The sequence below is a fragment of the Doryrhamphus excisus genome, linkage group LG4 (genome assembly GCF_037039965.1).
Source record: "Doryrhamphus excisus strain RoL-2023G ecotype Guam linkage group LG4, RoL_Dexc_Guam_v1.1, whole genome shotgun sequence".
In the NCBI taxonomy this organism is placed as follows: domain Eukaryota; kingdom Metazoa; phylum Chordata; class Actinopteri; order Syngnathiformes; family Syngnathidae; genus Doryrhamphus; species Doryrhamphus excisus.
The window spans coordinates 2,126,676-2,151,062 of NC_136360.1; the positions used below are offsets into that span (position 1 = coordinate 2,126,676).

The 24,387-nt window shown below is 41.8% G+C and overlaps 2 protein-coding genes across 2 annotated transcripts in view; one reads left to right on the forward strand and one right to left on the reverse strand.

Moving 5' to 3' along the window:
• Positions 1-1,561: 1,561 nt before the first annotated feature.
• Positions 1,562-14,758, forward strand: lurap1 (leucine rich adaptor protein 1). The gene is made up of 2 exons (XM_058073150.2): positions 1,562-2,185; positions 9,985-14,758. Exons 1-2 carry the CDS (start codon positions 1,961-1,963, stop codon positions 10,816-10,818), a joined length of 1,059 nt encoding a protein of 352 aa, XP_057929133.2. The 5' UTR covers positions 1,562-1,960; the 3' UTR covers positions 10,819-14,758.
• Positions 14,759-14,876: 118 nt separating this feature from the next.
• The window catches only part of ak4 (adenylate kinase 4), a 97,367-nt gene continuing 87,856 nt past the window's right edge, over positions 14,877-24,387 (reverse strand). Inside the window, exon 7 of the transcript XR_013627249.1 lies at positions 14,877-15,387. The gene's annotated coding sequence lies outside the window, so the exon portion shown is untranslated. The remainder of the gene's footprint in view (positions 15,388-24,387) is intronic.

Below are 24,387 nucleotides of genomic sequence, written 5' to 3' on the forward strand. Positions count from 1 at the left end.
CTCAAGGCCCAATGCCCCTAGCGCTTTGTGATTGCTGTGATATGGAAAGGGGTTAATATTAAATAAACTCTGCTTTTTTTGTACTTTTTTAAATACATGTTGAATTGTGGAAATGTAAACATAACTCCAAGCTAACCCTTTGTGACAGAAGTGGACTGTGAAGAACACATTTTAGCCGTCATTTTGCGAGGAAGTCCACGTGCTGCATCACTTTCACTGCCCCTGACAGCATTCAGGAGTTAGAAAAAGCATATTTTTACGAGCGTAGATATAGCTCTCTGTGGGCAGCACTTTCTGCATGCACCGTGTGGGTGTTCGGAAACACTTGCACCACCGTTGCCATGGTGGTCATCATGGTAACCAGAATGATTGCATGGCAACCATCACATTTTCCAGGTTTAAAAAAACAATATATTCCAGCGGATAGAAGACAAAATCCACATTGATGATAATAATCCGTACTCTATATTCTTGGCAGTGTTCCCCTTTTAGAGGAGGATTAGGATATGTGCCTTTAAAGGTTCTATTGACCTCAAATTAATCCTACACTAACCTACGCTACCCTACATACTTGTCCTAATTACAGAGATAAACGACAAAATACAGTCTGTTTTGGACAGGATTTATCATTTTACCTATATAGATGTCTGGATTAGAAATACGCGTACAGTGGTTTATGTTATTAATTTGTTCCAACAAGTTTAATTTGTTCCAGAGACCCAAAAATATGAACAAAAAAAATAATAATTTGAAAATTGCCGACTCCAAATTGTCCATAGGTATGAATGTGAGTGTGAATGGTTGTTTGTCTGTATGTGCCCTGTGATTGGCTGGCCACCAGTCCAGGGTGTACCCCGCCTCTGGCCCGAAGACAGCTGGGATAGGCTCCAGCACCCCTCCCAAAATTATTAACAAAAAAATAATAATTTGAAATTTGGCGACTCCAAATTGTCCAAAAGTATGAATGTGAGTGTGAATGGTTGTTTGTCTATATGTGCCCTGTGATTGGCTGGCCACCAGCCCAGGGTGTACCCCGCCTCTCGCCCAAAGACAGCTGGGATAGGCTCCAGCACCCCCGCGACCCTCATGAGGAAAAGCGGTAGAAAATGAATGAAGTTTAATTTTTTCCTGAGACCCAAAAATATTAACAAAAATAATAATAATTTGAAATTTGGCGACTCCAAATTGTCCATAGGTATGAATGTGAGTGTGAATGGTTGTTTGTCTATATGTGCCCTGTGATTGGCTGGCCACCAGTCCAGGGTGTACCCCGCCTCATGCCTGAAGACAGCTGGGATAGGCTCCAGCACCCTTGTGCTGGACCCTCGTGAGGATAAGCGGTTGAAAATGAATGAATGAATGAATAATATTTTGAAGAGAATAATTACAATATTCCATGCAGAAATTCTAAATTATGAATTTATTGTTGATGTACATACTCAGTTGTGTAATCCTTGTTATATGTACTTTATTTGTAGATAGTGGGTGTTTATTTTGGTAGTCCGTATACATGCTGCGCTTTGTATGTTTAATTTTGAAAGGCCGTACCGGAAGCTGTGAGATATCATGTGTGGCTTTGACAGTCCGGGCCAGGCTACTTTCTCTGCAGCGGCAGCTGTCATGCAGGTGGAATGTACGCAGTGTAGACTCTGGTTGGGGGGCTGGCAGCCGGGGCGCACTTATCCTCGGCCTGCTGCGGTCTCAGACGGATCCTGGAGACGAACTCATCCCCGGTAGACTACACACCGGAAATGCATTCACTTAATAACGCTAAACGCAACACGAGAATCTAGTTCCGTTATATTTGCTGCGTTGCTGCGCTGGATGCTGACTGTTTGTTTTTCTGGGCTGGCGCAGTCCTTCTTAGCTGATGGCACACATCACTCTTTTAGGAAGTCACTATTTTAACCATTTCTAAGAAAACAGGATAAAGTCCGTTCCGAACAGTTCTCGTCAATCCATGACCATGATGGATGAAGCCGCTTCTTGCGAGAACACCCCGGACCTGAGAGACATAGAGGCGAAAATCGGCCGGAAGACCCCCGAGGGTTTGCTCAGGTGGATGCGGGAGGAGGCGTCCACCTTCCGGGGAGAAGTCAAACTGGTCCCCGGAGGGCACGAAACCACCAAGGAGAATGGGAAGAAGAGCCTGGATGAAAAGATCAGAATATTAAAGGCTGAGATGGTAAGTGCACGGACATTACACGGCTGTGTGTGCGTGTGCTGCAGTATGAAATAGGTCATATTATAGTTATAAAAAAAATTATTTTTGTTATTAAAAATTTAAGTGTTCACGTTTGGTGTCATTGCATCAGAAGATCAGATGCCTGTACAGTCAGGTCCAAACTTTTTACACCAAAGAAAGGATTGTTTATATATTTTACCATATATCATTTGTTTTGTAAAAAAGCTAAAAACCATATACTGTACACATTTCAAGACAGTGTTTTATGTTATTATTAGTTATTAGTGTCAACATTTTAGCTTTTTTGCTTTACATTATATTTTTCTAAATTTTTCTCTGTGCATTTTTGTTTTTATTTATACAATGTGCCGTGGGCCAATAAAAAACTAACCAAGTGTTGCTGAGCTGCACTTTGGATACCCTTGTTGTACATAGTACAAATCAATACGGTAGCACAAGCTATTTGCCGGTCGTACATTGACATAATAAACACTAACTTCATTGTGTTAAACCAGGGGTCTCAAACTCAATTTTCCCTCGGGGCCACTGGAGCTAGGGTCTGGGTGAGGCTGGGCTGCATCAGGTTTTCAAAAAAAAAAAAAAAAAACGCATTTATTAAAAACATAAAAATATATAATATAATTCCGATTTTCTACAATAAAAGCTCTGATAAAACATTCTACTGTTCTCAAATATCTTAATTTTTATTTTTCTGCACAAAATAAGATGAAAAATAAGATGAAAAATAAATAATAATAATAAATAAATATAATAATAATAATAATAAAACGGCAAATAATAAAAACTTAAGAAACCACATATAGTTGGTGGGTAGACAAATGATTTTTTTCAGATTAAAATGAACAAAGCATTATTAGAGCCCTGTAGACATGACAAAACACGACTATAGTCACATTTATACTCTTTTTATTTACAACATATTGCGCAACTGCAAAGTCTTGAGACACATGCTAACTCGCAAACTGGACAGCTAGCGACCTAAACGGTAGCCTTCGAGTTATTTCCTTTCAACTTAAATAGCCAAAAACTTACCACTTCCACACGGATAGGGAGGATAACTATTAACAGTTATTTAACCTTTAACATGAACATGAATCAAACGTAATAATTTTTTCTGGGTACATGATACCATACAGCATTCATATCAAACTTGCGCGGGCCGCACTAACATTAAACTTTCATATCAAGGCGGGGGCCTCAAACTAGTGTCCGCGTGTTTGAGACCCCTGTGTTCAACTATAGTTTGTTATATTAGTTACATTAACAGAAATAGCGGTATGGTGAGTCTGTGAGGTCAAGTCTAAATTGCAGTAACATACTGCAGAGCTAATGGTGGAATTGGAAACGAGGAATTGTTAAGTTCTGTATAATATTTGGTATAAGACTGAGAATGACGTCTGTATGTCACATTCTAATGGAAAGTAAGCTGCCGATGAAGGGTCATGATCTATACTCCATGTTATGCTGTATAGTACTAGTAGATTTGCCTCCCGTACCAATAATTTATTGTCTGATTGTCCCTTAATAGTTTATTCCCAACATATTGGTTACGCAGTGATACCTAATTAAGCATTGTTCCTGATGGCGGAAAGAGCAGGAAAGAGGCATAAAGTAGAAAAAAAAGAAGGCATGGACAGTGTGGGAGAGGCTTTGGCTATTATGATTACTTGTTGACAGAAATTCACAAGGAAGATACAAGAGGCGATAGAAATGACTTGAAATTTCTCACCCGACTTGCTCCAAAAGGTGAGAGAAATGACTCTGAGGCTTTTTTTTCCAAACATATTTTTCCCGAGGACCACATTTTCTTTTCATAAGTGGTGTCTGTTTGTGATTTAATGAAAGAGGCGCACCCGTGTTAACATACATACAGTAATTAGTTATATATATTCGCCCTATTTTGCTGTATTTTTAAAAAAATATTTAAACTGTTTTCTTAAATCATCTTGAGACATTTTTTTTTCAGAATATTATGACTTTTATTCCCATAATAATTTGACTCCAATAGTGTTACAACTTTTTCCCAACCAAATTTTCCAAGAATAACAACACTATATTGTTTTTTGTTTCTCATAATATTAAAAAAATTAATTAATTCATTTAATTAATTAAAAAATATATTTTCTTTAATAATTTAACTCTATGGTACTAAAATGATGAATTAATTTCCTAAACCTATAGTTTATTCTTCTAAAATTATAACTTTTTGGTCGTAAAATTTTGACTTAATTCTCATTTTTTTGTATATTTTTCTTCTTATAATCTTATGAATTTATTCCCTTAATATTTAGATTTCTCATTATAATTTTTCTAGCATTTTACTTTGCCAAAAATTATAGCTTTATTTGTTGTTTTTATGTTTTTCATAATATTACATCTTTATTCATTTCTTGGCCCTTTGTATTGATTTGTGGAATCCTATAGAGCCGCTACGCATGATAAACAGCACAGAAAGCTTTCTAGATCTTCCAGAATCTGCAACTATTCCAGCTGTATTATTCCACCTATGGCCTCCCTTAAGGCATGCCCACTCCACTGCGGCTCTTGAGTACTTCCAGATAGCTGCCGAACCCAGCTTTATAGGAGTATAGTATACATACAGGAGACGGTATTTATCTTTCGGAAGTGACTGGACAGTCCGAAGTTTTTCAAGAAAAGAAGTAATACTTTAATAAATATATTTTTTTACCTATGCATCATCAGGGTGGATTTCATTACATATTTTTTGCAGGACTACCAGTGTTTAAAAAAAAACTTGGGTATACCCACTGATTGTCGTGGAAAATGGCTGTTAGCAACTCCACACTCGTTGAGCTTGTAATTTTCACACTGCTACCTTTATGCACACTCTATAATGCTACACAGACAACCACTTTTGTTCCATTACTTACACAAAATAAACAGTTACGACACTGATATATTGTTACTTACTGCTTGCTATACTGATTCTTCGACACGACCAAGTAACGTTTGAAAGGCGTCGCCCATATTCACAAAACAGTCCAGTGTGAAATGCCGTTGACAGATTAAAATGTTTTTCTTTTGCTGGTATGGAATCAGGAACTCCAACCACTTCTGCCTGATGTTTGCCTCGTTAGGAGTAGCTTTCACTTTCTGGGAGACATTGCTAACACCGTAAACAGAGAAGCAGAGAAACTATATTATACTGCTTTTTAACCCGCAAGGCATGCTGGGAAGCCAAAACACACGCTTGACTAACAATTCCCGCGTATTCCCTGAACATAACCCCTTGTGAAAAGCTGCTTTCTCCTGATTCTGAAGATTAAGTGACATCTGTACATGCTAAGCTGTTGTTATGCAACAGATACGGATACAAGCACGTAAATGATGCTTGCACACTATATCATTCTTAAATCAACACAATGACTGTTATCCATCCATACATGCACACGGTGTGAGCGTGGTTGTTTATTCCTGCAAGAAGCTCAGACAGGAGTCACACTCAAGGTGAAATGCCCGCAAGGGGTCTTATCCTACGTCTTTCCTGTCACTTGCTGTAATCGTCAACGTGTTGTTAGATGCACGAAACATATCAGCTTAGAATCAATGAATTAGTCAGCCATCTGTCTTTTTATGGATATTGGCAACCGGCTTCAAATATGTCCAAAGTGATACCAAATTGATATTGTTCCATTATTAAGTTTTCCTACGGTGTGTTCAAGTCTGTCTGAAAAACTCCCCCTCTTGTTTCACATCAAAATGTGTACGTGTGTTGAACAGCATCTTGTGTTGATATTAAAAATAGATAAAGGATGATGATGAGTCAAACCCAGAGATGTTATATGCAGGCAGATGGAGCATTGGAGGTTTATAAAGAGATGGTAATGGTGAGGTGGCAAGGTGAAACGATACTGGGAGACACGGGAGGGGGGGGGGTCTGTGCACAATGAAATGGGGGTGGGTGCCTTGTTGTTGTTGTATTATTGAGTGCCTGTCGCTCTGTTGCAGCTAGGAGTGATTCAGCAGTCTAGGGTGGAGCTCTGTGACATTGGGAAGCAGTTTTTGACAAAACGGAGCATTTGCGTCACGGATCGGTCCTTATTTGTGCATTTGATAATCTTTTCTATTAAATAAATATAATAATAATAATAATAAAAACTTAAGAAACCACATATAGTTGGTGGGTAGACAAATTACTTATTTCAGATTAAAATGAACAAAGCATTATTAGAGCCCTGTAGACATGACAAAACACGACTATAGTCACATTTATACTTTTTTTTATTTACAACATATTGCGCAACTGCAGGGTCTTGAGACACATGCTAACTCGCAAACTAGAAACCTAGCGACCTAAACGGTAGCCTTCAAGTTATTTCCTTTCAACTTAAATAGCCAAAAACTTACCACTTCCACACGGATAGGGAGGATAACTATTAACAGTTATTTAACCTTTAACATGAACATTAATCAAACGTAATATTTACATAATATAATATCAAACTTGCGCGGGGCGCACTAACATTAAACTTTCATATCAGGGCGGGGGCCTCAAACTAGTGTCCTGCGGGCCACATTTGGCCCGCGGGCCGCATGTTTGAGACCCCTGTGTTAAACTATAGTTTGTTATATTAGTTACATTAACAGAAATAGCGGTATGTTGAGTCTGTGAGGTCAAGTCTAAATTGCAGTAAGATACTGCAGAGCTAATCGTGGACCCATGGGCACCCGCCCCCATTTCCCCTAAAATTCATTATTCATTCTTATGATGTTGCATGGTTTTCATTTGGTGCGGTAATCCTGTCCTGCGGTGTCAAAGTGTGTGAATTATACACCAAGTTTGTCGTTTATAATTCAAACAGTAATGACTATCACATGCTGTCTACAGTTTCCTTTGCTCAGCACAGCTTTATGGCATCGCTCAGCTGCCTGGCTTCAGTTTTTTAAGCCGCAAGTTGACTGTTTGGGTTCACTTACGACGCTGGTAGCGTTTCTGTGGTAAAGGGCCAGTTTGCTGACGGACGCTTGCTGATGAAATAGCTGCAGTGTTCATCTTTTGATACCCTTTAATGATGAGATTTTGATGTAAAAAGTATTCTTTTAGTAACGGTATCTGATAAAATCATCCAGCCTTGTCTTTCGTTCCAAGTTTGGAAATCCGTTCAAGCCACAAGTTTTTTTTGCCATGAGTGTAACTCAGGAAAGTTTTAAGAAATATCGCAGGAAAAATACATATGCAACATGTGGATGACATACTTTATTTCTGTATCATTTGCAAATCGATGTAGAGTTTTTCCAGTTTTTTTGTCTTCAAAAGGTAAAGACTAAAAATCAAAGGATCCATTTTTGAAACCAACCAGACCAAGTGGATAGATTTATCACTTTTCTGACCTATAAATGTTGTTACAATATTGAATTATCGTGTTAAACGATGCCAACGCCTCAGATAATGAGATTTACACATATGGAATTGAGCCCTGAAAGTACACATGGCTCAAAACATGCCCCTGGACGCTCTGTTTTACAGAGTTTTTTCCAACATCAACTTCTACTAACATCAATGCAACCGGGACTTCTTTATATGGGCATGCCCCTGGACGCTCTGTTTTACAGAGTTTTTTCCAACATCAAGTTCTACTAACATCAATGCAACCGGGACTTCTTTATATGGGCATGCCCCTGGACGCTCTGTTTTACAGAGTTTTTTCCAACATCAAGTTCTACTAACATCAATGCAACCGGGACCGGGACTTCTTTATATGGGCATGCCCCTGGACGCTCTGTTTTACTGAGTTTTTTCCAACATCAAGTTCTACTAACATCAATGCAACCGGGACTTCTTTATATGGGCATGCCCCTGGATGCTCTGTTTTACTGAGTTTTTTTCTAACATCAAGTTCAACTAACATCAATGCAACCGGGACTTCTTTATATGGGCATGCCCCTGGACGCTCTGTTTTACAGAGTTTTTTCCAACATCAAGTTCGACTAACATCAATGCAACCGGGACTTCTTTATATGGGCATGCCCCTGGACGCTCTGTTTTACAGAGTTTTTTCCAACATCAAGTTCTACTAACATCAATGCAACCCGGAACTTCTGTATATGGGCATGCCCCTGGACGCTCTGTTTTACAGAGTTTTTTCTAACATCAAGTTCTACTAACATCAATGCAACCGGGACTTCTTTATATGGGCATGCCCCTGGACGCTCTGTTTTATAGAGTTTTTTCTAACATCAAGTTCTACTAACATCAATGCAACCGGGACTTCTTTATATGGGCATGCCCCTGGACGCTCTGTTTTACAGAGTTTTTTCTAACATCAGGTTCGACTAACATCAATGCAACCGGGACTTCTTTATATGGGCATGCCTCTGGACGCTCTGTTTTACAGAGTTTTTTCTAACATCAGGTTCTACTAACATCAATGCAACCGGGACTTCTTTATATGGGCATGCCCCTGGATGCTCTGTTTTACTGAGTTTTTTTCTAACATCAAGTTCAACTAACATCAATGCAACCAGGACTTCTTTATATGGGCATGCCCCTGGACGCTCTGTTTTACAGAGTTTTTTCTAACATCAGGTTCGACTAACATCAATGCAACCGGGACTTCTTTATATGGGCATGCCCAGATACGTGCTGCGGAGCGCTTTCATGCCGAGCTCTTATCAAATGAACTTCTGCACCAAACATCTCTTCTATTGTTCACCTGCATAATCATCTTTTTTTGTCTCTCGCACAAAAAGACGTAAAAATTTGGACGTTTGGGTTGAAAAAAAAAGTATCAATATGTCTTTGGTTGCAAATGAGTTAATAGTATGACTTTTCTCTGTACTGCTTATTTTTAGATATTTACTATTTTTTAGCGAGAAAAAAAACAGCAGCAGGCCACAAGTGGCCCCCAAGCTGCACTTTGGACATCCCTGATTTAAACATTCATTCATTTTCTACCGCTTATCCTCACGAGGGTCGTGGGAGGGGGGTGCTGGAGCCTATCCCAGCTGTCTTCGTGCAAGATGCGGGGTACACCCTGGACTGGTGGCCAGCCAATCACAGGGCACATATAGACAAACAACCATTCACACTCACATTCATACCTATGGACAATTTGGAGTCGCTAATTAACCTAGCATGTTTTTGGAATATGGGAAGAATCCCACAGAAAACCCACGCATGCACGGGGAGAACATGCAAACTCCACACAGAGATGGCCGAGGGTGGAATTGAACCCTGGTCTCCTAGCTGTGAGGTCTGTGCGCTAACCACTAGACCACCGTGTCGCCCTAAAGTGGATTTATTTACATTTTAATTTACATTTTAAAAGAGAGAAAATAAATCTGTGAATATGCAGGGAGTACAAATTCTAAACCTACTTTATATTATATTTCTCACCTTCTTCCGTGAGATGAAAACATTAATCGTAAACAAAGTAATGAATTGTTAACAACGCTTTGTTAGCAATGTGCCACCTCAGCGCTGACAAGGTCTGGAGAACTTTTACTGCCACTCTCGTTCTCCAACCTCAAACCTCAAGCACACCTCTCACGTCAGCACGCCAGGGCGGCAGGAAGTTTACCACCACACATTCACATGTACTCTGTGGTGGTACTGCATGGAGTATTACAGTATAACATCTGTGTGTAATACTATATATCGCATGAGAGGAAGGAAACGCCTCACTTTTTGTGAGTAGTGAGTAACTACTGCATCAGCTGTGATGACCACAGAGACAGATTCCCAAGTACTTGCCAAAGTGTCCTTGAGCAAAATCCGAGTTATTAAAGATTTGCATCTACTTCTCATGTTTCCACAGGCACACTTGCGCTCAGTGGATGTTAAGATCCTTCAGCAGCTTCTGGCGGTCAACGAGGGCATCGAGGCAGTGAAATGGTTGCTGGAGGAACGTAGCACGCTAACGAGCCGCTGCAGCAGCCTCACGAGCAGCCAATACAGCCTGGGAGAGGGTCCAGACACCTCCTGGAGAGGTTCTTGGAGTAGCCTTCACGACCCCAATGATAAGCTGGACAACATTTCCATAGGCAGTTACCTGGACACCCTGGCAGATGATATGGATGAATACTGCCCTTCAAGCTCAGAATCTGTCCTCTGCTCTTCCACACCGCAGGTCTCCGAGGTTACTGCCGTGGGGCGGACAGCTGGAGGCTCCGCAGCTACTGTAACGGGGGATAAACCCGGGGTTAGTACCGGGGTTGAGAATGGACTTGCAAATACCATTCGGTCCAGATCAACTGAGAAAACTGGAAACGGGGCAATCGTTGTCAGTGATGTCAATGGGAACGGGATAATCGGGACCGGAACTGGAAAGCCGTCGCTTCTTGGCCGCATTCCTGAATCTCAGTCTAAAGCCAAGCAGGATTCTTTAGTTTGCTCGAAGGTGGCAGAGACAAGCCCGGTTCCTAGGAACAATCCTCAGACCCAGATCATTAAGACTAACGGGGCGCTGGAGAAGACAACTCTACAAACTAGACCTGGCCTCACTGAAAAACTGAACCAGAGCCCGAAACGTAAACCTTACAAAAATGGAAATGTTGACTTGGATACCTGCAAACTGAATAGTAAGATGCATTTGGAGTACGACGCTCACTGGCGGTGGGTGCAATCGCAAGAAGATGTGACATTTTTGTAAGAAGACTATTATTGAGTATGCGCTGCATCAGGAATGCTTCCCTTGCTAAGAGTACATCGCTGGCGGTGCTGAAAAAGAACTAAGCAACATTTTCGTTGAGTTGGTCCCCCTTAAAATGCACAAATAGCACACTGGGTCAACGGCCATTACAAGAAGTTGACCATTACCAGTCTTCTAAGCACACATCCTGTACCAAATGAGACATCGACATCATTGTAAAAATGGACCTTCTACTATTCTACTATTCACTACCGGACATTTTGGACATGTTTGACTGATTATTCAAGGCATACACAATATTGTGTTCTATGGCTATGTAAACATGGAACCTATTAAAAGGTAACTTTTGGTTATTTCTACCTTTTTCAGTTAGAACATAGCAGTAGAACATAGGAAAGTTTCAGGAAAATATCAGTTCCCAACTAAAAAAAAAGTGAAAAGATTTTTTTCATTTTGACACAAATATTGTTTCCTAGGTGCGGCACGGCGGTCTAGTGGTTAGCGCGCAGACCTCACAGCTAGGAGACCAGGGTTCAATTCCACCCTCGGCCATCTCTGTGTGGAGTTTGCATGTTCTCCCCGTGCATGCGTGGGTTTTCTCCGGGTACTCCGGTTTCCTCCCACATTCCAAAAACATGCTAGGTTAATTGGCGACTCCAAATTGTCCATAGGTATGAATGTGAGTGTGAATGGTTGTTTGTCTATATGTGCCCTGTGATTGGCTGGCCACCAGTCCAGGGTGTACACCGCCTCTCGCCCGAAGACAGCTGGGATAGGCTCCAGCACCCCCCGCGACTTTTGTGAGGAAAAGCGGTAGAAAATGAGGGAATTAATGTTTGTTGACTAGGCTGCACGGTGATCTAGTGGTTAGCGCACAGGCCTCACAGCTAGGAAACCTGTGTTCAATTCCACCCTCGGCCATCTCTGTGTGGAGTTTGCATGTTCTCCCCGTGCATGTGTGGGTTTTCTCCGGGTACTCCGACTTTCTCCGACGTTCCAAAAACATGCTAGGTTAATTAGCGACTCCACATTGTCTATAGGTATGAATGTGAGTGTGAATGGTTGTTTGTCTATATGTGCCCTGTCATTGGCTGGCCACCAGTCCAGGGTGTACCCCGCAACCCTCGTGAGGATAAACAGTAGAAAATGAATGAATGAATATTGTTTCCTATTGTGACAGCTCAAATATCTAAACCAACCATAAATAACACATCAAAATAAAGTATTTACAAATATAACATCATGAACTATTGACAGTACTACGTAGGCGCACCCATTAGTGTGCGTTAAGATTTCCCTGAATTGTGTAACCTCCAGGCTACACTCCTCCATGCTTGCTCACTTCCTACTTCCTGTCATGTGAGTTGTCATTTAAATGATCCTTGCCGAGCTCTAACGCATCAGTGCAGAGTTGCATCATCTTTTTGACTCTTGCACCCCGGCATTCAGGATTTAAAAAAATTATAAATACGTCTTTGGTATTGATCGATTTTCTCACCTTTAGGACCTCAGGATCCCGTATCTGTATGTTCTTCTTTTAGAACCCCGTGATCAACGATCTAAATAACTCCATAGATGACTGGATTGGACTATGTTTGGGTTGCACAAATTATGGGTATTCCCGTTGTGTGTATTAAGTATGACATGTGTTATATGCTATCTGCTAATGTATTGACAAGTGAAACACATGTATTATTACCCTCATGAGTGCAAATTTGTGCATGTTTGTCTCAAACACTTAAGCTGACAAGGATTCCTTCATTCTATGTACTATTATGCAATGTTTTGTCAATGCAAGCTGGAGCTTAACCTATCATCTGCAATATGTTGATGTCACTGTACGGGTCCCTCTGTACCTGGCAGGGCCGGTTGTGGGTTCAGCGGCTATTGTGCCTGATTGGTCGAAAACCTTATACTGTATATGCCTGGCCTGTTTTGTTTTTTTTTTCTTCTTGAGTAGAACTTGCACTTGTTATGATAATCTTGGGTGGTTGGTGTATTTTGCCTGCTTGTGTGCATAAAAAGGCTAGACTATCAGTCTGTGTACTTTATTTTACTATTGTTTCTTTTGGGCTAAAGAGTCATGAGTCATTTGACACACAAGAATCATAATCAGAAATGAGAGAAATGCTTCAAAAGAATCTTACAATAAAACCCAGCATATCCATACACACTGTAATAAGAATAGTCAAAGTTGGATAATCCATCCAAATTGTAGACATGAAGTCATCCGAGTCCTCCTTCCTTTCTAGCATATGTGCTGGCTGTAAAGCAACATTGCATGCCAAAGAGACTGTCTGCTCCACTAGTTTGTGGTTTTCTTTCCAAATTAGCTCAGGCATATGGGAAAAAAAAAAAAACAGTGAGCAAACCTGTAGAACCCATTAGGTCAAACTATAGTTCGTTTCTCTGAAGACAAACTGCAGCTCGCCGATGTAGTCATGTGTTTTGACTGCATAGTCAGAATGGAAAATGAACATTGTTTCAAAATAAGGGTGTCGGTGCCTGGAGGAATTGTTTTGAAAATTCATCTTAATCAGATTTTAAAAAAAGACTGTATAATTAAATAATAAAATAATAATAATAGTATTAATAAATAATATATGAATCTTGGTGGCACAGTGGTCGGGTGGTTAGCGCGCAGACCTATTTTGTATTTTACAGACCTCACAGCTAGGAGACCAGGGTTCGATTCCAGCCTCGGCCATCTCTGTGTAGAGTTCTCCCCGTGCATGCGTGGGTTTTCTCCGGGTATTCCGGTTTCCTCCCACATTCCAAAAACATGCTAGGTTAATTAGCGACTCCAAATTGTCCATAGGTGTTAAGAAGATGAATGTGAGTGTGAATGGTTGTTTGTCTATATGTGCCCTGTGATTGGCTGGCAACCAGTCCAGGGTGTACCCCGCCTCTCGCCCAAAGACAGCTGGGATAGGCTCCAGCACCCCCCGCGACCCTCGTGAGAAAAAAGTGGTAGAAAATGAATGAATGAATGAATATTGGTGGCACAGTGGTCGAGTGGTTAGCGCGCAGACCTATTTTGTATTCTACAGACCTCACAGCTAGGAGACCAGGGTTCGATTCCAGCCTCGGCCATGTCTGTGTGGAGTTTGCATGTTCTCCCCGTGCATGCGTGGGTTTTTTCCGGGTACTCCGGTTTCCTCCCACATTCCAAAAACATGCTAGGTTAATTAGCGACTCCAAATTGTCCATAGGTATGAATGTGAGTGTGAATGGTTGTTTGTTTATATGTGTTCTGTGATTCGCTGGCGACCAGTCACCCAGAAGACAGCTGGGATAGGCTCCAGCATACCCCGGCGACCCTAGTAGGACAGGCGGCATAGAAACGGCTGGCGACCAGTCCAGGGTGTACCCCGCCTCTCACCCGAAGACAGCTGGGATAGGCTCCAGCACCTTGTGAGGAAAAAGCGGTAGAAAATGAATGAATAATAATAGTGGTAATAAAACCATAGGAAGGTAAATAGCGCACAATGTTGCAATACCAATCCCTGTTCAGGAGTCATCATATTCTTTTCCATGAGACTTTCAAATGAGAGATTGATTCACTAGAGCGAGTGAGTGCCTAGTTTTTCTCCTCTTGTTCATTTTTCTTTCTAGCAACATCCCAGCCGTCCACTCCATTAGCTACCTTGGATGCTCTTGAGATGCTTTCGCATCAGCTGAGTTCATTTTGGAGGAACTAAAAGACAGACGGCTTCTTGTGTTTTTCCCCAGGAGGCAGAAAACAGAGATGAACAGTGCAGCTCTCAGCACGCAGCTGAGTGGAAGCGTCCACTCCCGGTGTCCCGCTGCTTTCTTTCATTCCCTTGTGGGAAGTCTCCTTGGCAGCAAACTGAGGGCCGTTAAAAGCAGTGTCTCTTTCATTTGATTGGTAATTATACTTGTCACTTGTTTCATGCTTCCAACTGCATAAAGACACGGATGTGAGTGAAAAGAAATTCAAATTCATTCATTCATTCATTTTCTACCGCATTTTTCCTCACGAGGGTCGCGGGGGTGCTGGAGCCTAACCCAGCTGTCTTCAGGCGAGAGGCGGGGTACACCCTGGACAGCCAATCACAGGGCACATATAGACAAACAACCATTCACACTCACATTCATACCTATGGACAATTTGGAGTCGCCAATTAACCTAGCATGTTTTTGGAATGTGGGAGGAAACCGGAGTACCCGGAGAAAACCCACGCATGCACGGGGGGTAACATGCAAACTCCACACAGAGATGGCCGAGGGTGGAATTGAACACAGGTTTCCTAGCTGTGAGGCCTGTGCGCTCACCACTAGATCACCGTGCAGCCTAGTCAACAAACATTAATTCCCTAATTTTCTACCGCTTTTCCTCACAAGGGTCGCGGTGGGTGCTGGAGCCTATCCCAGCTGTCTTCGGGCGAGAGGCGGGGTACACCCTGGACTGGTCGCCAGCCAATCACAGGGCACATATAGACAAACAACCATTCACACTCACATTCATACCTATGGACAATTTGGAGTCGCCAATTAACCTAGCATGTTTTTGGAATGTGGGAGGAAACCGGAGTACCCGGAGAAAACCTACGCATGCACGGGGGTAACATGCAAACTCCACACAGAGATTGCCGAGGGTGGAATTGAACCCTGGTCTCCTAGCTGTGCGGTCTGCGCGCTAACCACTAGACCGTCGTGCCACCCCTAGGAAACAATAATGAAAAAATCTTTTCACTTTTTTTAGTTGGGAACTGATATTTTCCTGAAACTTTCCTATGTTCTACTGCTATGTTCTAACTGAAAAAGGTAGAAATAACCAAAAGGTTACCTTTTAATAGGTTCTAGACCGCCGTGCCGCCCTCAGATGGCATTTTAAGTTATATGACTCAAGTTGGAAATTTAGCTGATTTTGGAGTCGATTCTGCCATATCATCAAAGACTCGACTTGGACTCGACTCAGACTTTAATCTGATCACTTGAAAATACTTATGTGTCCCCATTCAAAGTTTTCAAACTACCGTGACATTTAGGCAATTTCCAGCAAGACAACTAATTTTTCCCACAGAATCTGGAATGCATTTATAAACGTCCAACAACAAACAACAAGGGCGTGGCTTATATTTCTGTGACTGCTGGTGAATGGCAGTGAATAACACCGAGGTGTGTCATGCTAACATGCTAACGAGGGTCATTTTATTTGCATTTGCACATTATGAGGTCATGTTATTTTATTTAGTGCGCACTTAACAGTGCTTTTGACATGTAAGGACTTGAACATTTTAAGCCTATGACTTCGGACTTGGGCTGCACATTGGTGGAGTGGTTAGCACACAGGCCACACAACTGGGAGACCTGAGTTTGATTCCACTTTCGGTCATCTCTGTGTGGAGTTTGCATGTTCTCCCCGTGCATGCGTGGGATTTCTCCGGGTTTCCTCCCACATTCCAAAAACATGCTAGGTTAATTCCAAATTGTCCATAGGTATGAATGTGAGTGTGAATGGTTGTTTGTCTATATGTGCTTTGTGATTGGCTGGCGACCGGTCCAGGGTGTACTCCGCCTCTCGCCCGAAGACAGTTGCGATAGGCTCCAGCACCCCCTGCGACCCTCGTGAGGAAAAGCGGCAGAAAATGAATGAATGGTTTGCGGCGTTCCCCAGGGTTCAGTGTTGGACCCCAATTTTTTTTTTAATCTTGGGTACATAATAGAGGAAAAAAATCAGTTGGAAGCCACACAAGCAGGAAAACATATGTAAAGTTTCTACTATCCATTATTATTATTACTGTGATTATTATTTTGTTTTGTTTTCATGCCCAGATAAGCCCCCGCGACCCTTGTGAGGATAAGCGGTAGAAAATGAATGAATGAATGAATGAATGAATGACTTCGGACTTGACTTAAGATGTGTTGTCTTGACTTGCACCTCTTTAATTGAGACTTTCTCCCACCTCTGGTGAGAAGTCACAAAAGGTGCCCAACCGAGTCGTACTTTATGTGTATGTTTTGACTATCTCCAATGACAGAAAAACCAGTGTGAAAGTTAGGCTAACTCCCCCACAGTGCAGTCCTCTTTGTTGAAGACTAAATGATGTCGTTCCTGAAATCTTCTCAGCAGTTCCGGTTCCTTTGGGATCACTTTGTGAAAACTATTTTAGATAATAATCCATGTTGGATCTTGCCAACTTCTTCTCCTTTGACGTCTTAATGCAAACTCAATAAGGACTTTAAGTGAACCATAAGTACGTTTTCCAATCAATACTTGGCCTCACCCTTCCGTCAAAGGTTTATCAGTGCAGATGCATTAGCAGTTAAAGCACTTACCGGACTTGGACAATTTAAACATAACACTAAAGTATGCTGACTGATGGCATGGAAATATGTACAGCATGTAATCTACATGGTTTATTGAAATTAAGCTCTGGATGCTTTGTTTCTTTCATGATGACTCCACAGATTATGTTGGTGGGACTCTTTTCAAGGTGGATTGTAGAAGTGAGCATTAGAGCAGGAGTGGGAAAATATTTTGACTTGTGTTAAAAAAAATTGTCCAGGGGTCCAGAACATATATTTAACACACACACACTATTTTATGCTTATAATTTTTCTTGAATTATTTGTCTAATTTTATTTGTAAAAGTGTTATACTATCAACTGTATGTTCTCATGTTCCTTTTTTTAGGGGCACTTTATACATCAGAACTGCACGGTGAACGAGTGTTTAGCGCACAGACCTGGGTTCAATTCCACGCTCGGCCATCTCTGTGTGGAGTTTGCATGTTCTCCCCGTGCATGCGTGGGTTTTCTCCGGGTACTCCGGTTTCCTCCCACATTCCAAAAACATGCTAGGTGCTAGGTGACTCCAAATTGTCCATAGGTATGAATGCGAGTGTGAATGGTTGTTTGTCTATTTGTGCCCTGTGATTGGCTGGCGACCAGTCCAGGTTGTACCCGGCCTCTTGCCCGAAGACAGTCGGGATAGGCTCCAGCACCCCCGCGACCCTCGTGAGGATAAGTGGTAGAAAATGAATGAACTTTAAACATCAGACCACATCAAACTAGGTAATTTAATTTTACAGCTTAAAAATTTTTTTTTTTACTTTAAACGCTTGGTGGGCTGCATGTGGCCCCCGGGCTGTAGTTTGCCCACCCCTGATCACAGTGATGACCTGTTTTGAAATTGGAGGTTTTGTTATTTGAAACGCTTCACACTATCAGGTTTTCAAAAATATATTAACTAAATATCATGCCATTTCGTGGTTGAATAAGCCTATTATTATTAGTGCAAAATTCGGCAAATTATACATATTTTTTTTATATCTGGGCATCCCTACTGAGACTGCTACCCCACCGACCCGGACCCAGATAAGCTGAAGAAAAAATGATGATTTTTTTTTTACACACACACATTCTCATATGGAATCCCAATTCACAAGATGCTTTATTATCCACTCTTATGATTACAGTACAGCTCAGCAGTATCTCAAGTTTATCTCCTGCAAAGGTGACATACTGTATGAAGGATACCTCATTCTCAGAAGACCTCCCGACCTCTTTGGAGTCTGGAAATCACATTAGAGGGGAGGATGGTTGATGTGTGATGTAGATCTTCAGATCTAAACATAGGACTGTTTGGTTAAGTTGTATGAGGTGTTGAGGGTTCCGTGTTTGGGTGAGGTCTTGTCTGAGACTTATTTATATTTAGTTTTTATTATTGACTTTGGTCGGAGGCCAAACGCCCTTTATATTCTCTCAGCTTCCTGGTCCAAAAAACATGTATGTAGTAAGGGTGTGGAAAATAATCGATATTAATCAATACATCGATACATGCACGCTATTATTCACCGGGTATAGACGCAATTGACTGGTGAAATCGAGATTCATCGCGATGCGTTTGTGGGTATCAGTAAAATCCGATACAAGTGCCGTTTATTGATAGTCAACTTCACACCATATGCCGTTCCCCAGGTGCAATGAATGCACCATCATTATGCCGCGTTTTGTGTGGAATACGGACGGAAGCCGCGAGGCACATACAACTACTAGTAAAACAACATGGACGTTCGTAAGCACGTAGCAGCGACGAAGTTTCTTTATTTAACCCACCCGCAAGGTTTAAGTGGTATGTTTGGAAACACTACGGATTCTCAAACAACGATAAACACGCAGACTACCTTAAAAAGGGTACACACAACACTACCGTCTACGTCTACCGCCGCCTCCCCGTCTAGTTCCTCATCGGACACCGGGGGAAAACCTAGCAAATAAAGGTAAGTGGATCTTTAGCTGCTTTCCAAATTGTACGTCCCTGTAACAAGTGTGCCCCCCCAAACAAGTGTGCCCCCCAACAGCAGAGCAGTTACTTCTTCTTGAATTTTGAAACAATTTAAAAAAGGGTATAAGTTGTTTTACATTCTGCTCCTCACTCCTGTATTAGCCTAGCTGCTAGCTCATTCATATTAGCAGTATGTTTAGCAGACAGGGATATAAACAAACATTGATTCCACTGTTGAAAGTGTCACTTTAACTTTGTTGTTTCTACATATTGTATTTTTTTTACAGCAGTAATTATTGTTTAATTGTTTTACTCCACCACTGAACCACTGCTATTGTAATTGCGTAGCCGATGTGAAATTGTGCGGAAAGTTGTTTTTGAAAAGTTGTTGCTGTTTTAAGATGGCAAAAAAGAACGATGAAGAAGTGGTGCATAGTAAAAAAAGACAAAGATTTCTTAATTGTCACTGCACAATAACACAGCAGTGAAATTGCCAACGAAATGTCGTTGCCTGGCTCCCGTATTATAATAATAAGAAATAATAATAAAAATGTGGTGAATAAATAGATGACATCAAATATGAACAACAATGTACAGCATAAACAGCACTTTAGTAGAATTTACTGCCAAGTGCCTAGAAGGAATAAAACCAAATCCTTTTTGTATGACCATACTGAATTATTTTATCTTATTTGCATTATTTGCATCATGTTGAATTGCACCATATCGGATTACATTGATTTGAACTAAAGGATTATCGCATTGCATCGTATCGCATCGCATCGCATTGTGAAGAGGGTGTATTGCCAGAAAATTCCATGTATCGTTAAAGTATGGTATCGCTGGCAGTGCATCGAGATGTGTAACGAATCGTCCTCAGTGTTGAGATTCCCACCCCTAGTATGTAGGTGTGTCTGTCTCCATGTGTCGGTTCTGAGAGTGACATGTGACCATTCCAGGGTATACCCAACATAACATAAGATAAGGTATGCCTTTATTAGTCCCACAAGGACTAATAACAAGGACTGATAGCTTTATAGCACGGTTATTGTACAGAATTTTTGGAACAGTTTACATTAAGGGGCGGTACGGCGGTCGAGTGGTTAGAGCGCATGCTAGGTTAATTGGCGACTACAAATTGTCCATAGGTATGAATGTGAGTGTGAATGGTTGTTTGTCTATATGTGCCCTGTCATTGGCTGGTGACCAGTCCAGGGTGCACCCCGCCTCTTGCCCGAAGACAGCTGGTATAGGCTCCAGCACCCCTACGACCCTTGTGAGGAAAAAGTGGTAGAAAATGAATGAATGAATGAATGAATGAATGAGTTTACATTAAGGAGTCAGACAGTTGCTATAGAAACCAAACAATTGACAACTGAAATAGTCATTTTCCAATGACTATTTCCAATCCAGACATAAACAAGCTTAACTTTTATTAGACTATTCCCAGATCATTGAATCTGTGTGAGCATCCCGGCATCCCATTGCTACTGGTGGATGTTTTCATCCAGGAGTCCCTGGGCGATGTGGGAAATAAACAAGTGGGGAAGTAGGGCGCAGTGTTCCCATAGAGTGATGTAATTCACCAATGGTGAATGGCTATTGGAAAATTCTTGGAAGACTGGCCAATAATTTTTTGAATATTGCCTTTTCAAGGAATGACTTTGTTTTTGCCTGTATATATGATCCTGTAGATGGGATTTGAAAATGTATCAAAATGCTAATGTATTATTGTTCTTGTAGATACACTGCTGTTTACTCAAAGGTTGCAGCACGTTCTGTTTGTTTCAAGACAGGGCTCTACATTAAAAACAAAAATGACTTGCCCATGGGGAATCCTTAATGCTCCGTTCGAATCGATGGCGAATTAAATCGGCGAGCAAAGCGGCGGCAAAGCGTAACAAAGCTTAATGAAAGCGTAAAGACCGTAATACAGCGTAAGAAAGGTTTGAGCAATTCGGGACATTCGGCAAGAGCGCCAAAAATTTTTAAACTGTTTAAAAATTTGAGGCGATCTGTCACGAATTGCGTAAAGCGGGGAGAGCGTATTAAAGCTTATCAAAGCGTCACAAAGCTTATCAAAGTTTTGCTCAAAGCGTAGGAAAGCTTAACAGAGCTTGGTTCAAAGGATCAATGGATCTGCTGCATCTTTATATATGCTCTGGATCAGAGGCGGGATGCAGTCGGGATCTCGAAATTTTCCATTGCGTAACAGAGCTTAACAGAGCCTATCAATGCACAAGAGAGCTTGATAATCGTATCAGAGCGTTATTTAAAGCGTGACAAGCGCACCAAAGCTTATCAATGAGTATTAAAGCGTAACAAATCCTGATCAATCGGCATCAAAGCGTGAGTAGCCGTAGCGATTCGGGAAATAATTTGTCGCCTAAAGCGGGAACGAATTTCGTATCAGAGCTTATCAGAGCATAAACATATCTGAGGAGATCGTGAGATTTTTTGAAAAATGACGCCAAATTCGTCGCCGATTCAAAGCGCGACATTCGGCGTCGGTATGAACGTAGCTTAAGGTGAGAACTACTTGCCCGAACTTGCCCCATGTAAAATGAAAAGACTGCCATAATGATATGCTCTAATTTTTGTGGCATCACATGAGAATCTCAAAGATGAAATGATTATCATTTCTTGTGGTTGTTTTCCTACATAGATCATGATGTTGCATGGAAATCTGGATTGTCAAGAGACTTCTAGGCACTTTGCCTTGATAAATAAAAGTACATTCATGATTGAATAAACATTGTGCTTATTAAATAATAAATGACAACACAAGTTATTGGGTAAACGCTATTGGGGAAGCGCTAGATTTTGTAGCTTGTGCAATATCAGCCCTTGGTATTGGGTCTAATCGGTGGTGTTTCATTGGGACCACTACAAATTGTCACAGCAATGTGATCATTTGCTGCCGCTAATAAAATACTTGTTTAGGAGGCAGTGTTTCATCACTTTTTGGTGTTTTCCTTCAGAAGTTGTTGAAGAATTAGACCATGTCGGCAGGGATGCCATGATAGATGTTTTCCTAGTCAAATGATCGCTGATTGGTTGATCGCGAACAAGAACGGAAGTGGGTAAAACTCGGACTGTGGACTGCGGACCGCGGTCTAAATAAATGATTCTGATTGGTCCATTTCAAGATTTGCAAGGATTGGTTTGCAAAATTCCCACCGGAATTATGCAGTCCGTGTTTTACCAACACCCAACAAGAAGTGCACTTGCCCGACGGGAATATCACTGATTGGATTTACTTGCCCGAATTTTGTTTTAACTTGCCCCGGGCCATCGGTACATCGTTATTGTCGAGCCCTGCAAGACTGCAGAGAATATTGATCAGGTCCTTTATGGCCACACAGTTGAGGCTCTTACTCTTGTAGTGTACATCTCATGCAACGACTGACGGTGTATTGTACTGTATGAAACCTTGACTAAGCAACAAAGATGTGGTGAGATGGAGCCTTCCCGTGGCAGTTCTACCTTAAAGCGCTCTGCCTCAGCACTTGCATGCATGCATGAACGCACAGACGCACATTCACCCCCATACATAGATGTATTTCAAAGCCCAGTGGCTCCATGTTCCTTCATGTGAGTTCATAGCCACACTTGACTTTTCTGATCCCGTCTAGGTCAAGTTATCAGCGCTGACTTCATCTGTTAGTGAAATGAACCGAAAGAGGTGCTCTAAAATGCTACTCACAAAGAAAATAGCCTCTCGGCCTGCTGCTTAAGACCTGGCTGATTCCCACATCAAAGGGATATTTCCAGGGGGTGGAGTTAGAAAATACCAAACGAGTGCACAGAAGCATGGGGTGTCGCTTTAGTACATGCCTGCAGTAGATCCCAGGACCAATTAGGTCTTAATTGAGTGTCGGAGTGAAAGGGGGCCATTCAGCTGCACCTCTTTCACCCTGCTAGCCAGAGACAAGCATGCTTTGTGACACACGCACACACTGATCTGGAGGCATTCCGCTCGCCCCGACCCACTTATGGCAGACAAGGACCGGGCCAGAGGGCTGCCCTCGGTTTTCAAAAACATGGATCTCACATGCTGTGGCACAAATAAGAAGTTGCCGATTGTCTTGCCAAGGACTGGGCTTTCATTGTGCATCAGAGTAATGGTCTTCTTATTAGCGGTAGCTTGTCAGTGGAAATACTATGAAGGAAGGTAATGGTAATGGTAATGGTTTTATTTCAGTTGAACATGCATCAGATTACAATTGAATGCATCACATAATCAGTTCACAGTTCCACATGTCCAAAAGGAGTAGGAAGAAGCCAATCACAGGGCACATATAGACAAACAACCATTCACACTCACATTCATACCTATGGACAATTTGGAGTCGCCAATTAACCTAGCATGTTTTTGGAATGTGGGAGGAAGCCAAAGTACCTGGAAAAAACCCACGCATGCACGGGGAGAACATGGAAACTGGAATTGAACCCTGGTCTCCTAGCTGTGAGGTCTGCGCGCTAACCACTTGACCACCGTGCAGCCCAGTATATATATTCATTCATTCATTTTCTACCGCTTTTCCTCACGAGGGTTGCGGGGGTGCTGGAGCCTATCCCAGCTGTCTTCGGGCGAGAGGCGGGGTACACCCTGGACTGGTGGCCAGCCAATCACAGGGCACATATAGACAAACAACCATTCACACTCACATTCATACCTATGGACAATTTGGAGTCGCCAATTAACCTAGCATGTTTTTGGAATGTGGGAGGAAACCGGAGTACCCGGAGAAAACCCACGCATGCATGGGGGGAACACGCAAACTTCACACAGAGATAGCTGGGGGTGGAATCGAACTCGGGTCTCCTAGCTGTGTGGCCTGCTAACCACTCCTCCAACATGCAGCCTGGATAAATTATGAATGAATAACAGATTGTAAAGAACTGTGTACAATATTTGAGACATATGTTTTTGTGCACATAGAAAAAGTTTTATATCTTTGAGTTCAGTTAATGAAAAATGGGGGCAAAAACAAAAGTATTGAAAGAAATTCCGTAATGGAGGTTGATGTACTTCCAGCCCTGTCTGACTGAAATGCCTTCGCAAACCCTCCTTCTGGCCTCCAGTTTGGGGAAAGGGCATTGGGGGTCAGGGAAGCCTCTGCATGCATGTTTTTCTTCCACCAAATAGCATGTGTGTGTGTGTGTGTGTGTGTGTGTGTGTAATTATATGGATTTAAGTTTTCCTTCATACAACAAACACAAAAAAGAAAACAACAAAGTTCTCCAAATTCCCAGCTTTCATCCATTTCTCATCTATTTTCTCCCGCTTTTTTTTTCCCCTCCAATGTCCT

What these genes read in the sequence shown, in the direction of transcription:
- lurap1 (XM_058073150.2), top strand. Translation starts at nt 1,961, where the DNA reads ATGACCATGATGGATGAAGCCGCTTCTTGCGAGAACACCCCGGACCTG. An exon ending in GAATATTAAAGGCTGAGATG is followed by an intron (nt 2,186 to 9,984) that starts GTAAGTGCACGG and finishes ATGTTTCCACAG; the next exon opens with GCACACTTGCGCTCAGTGGA.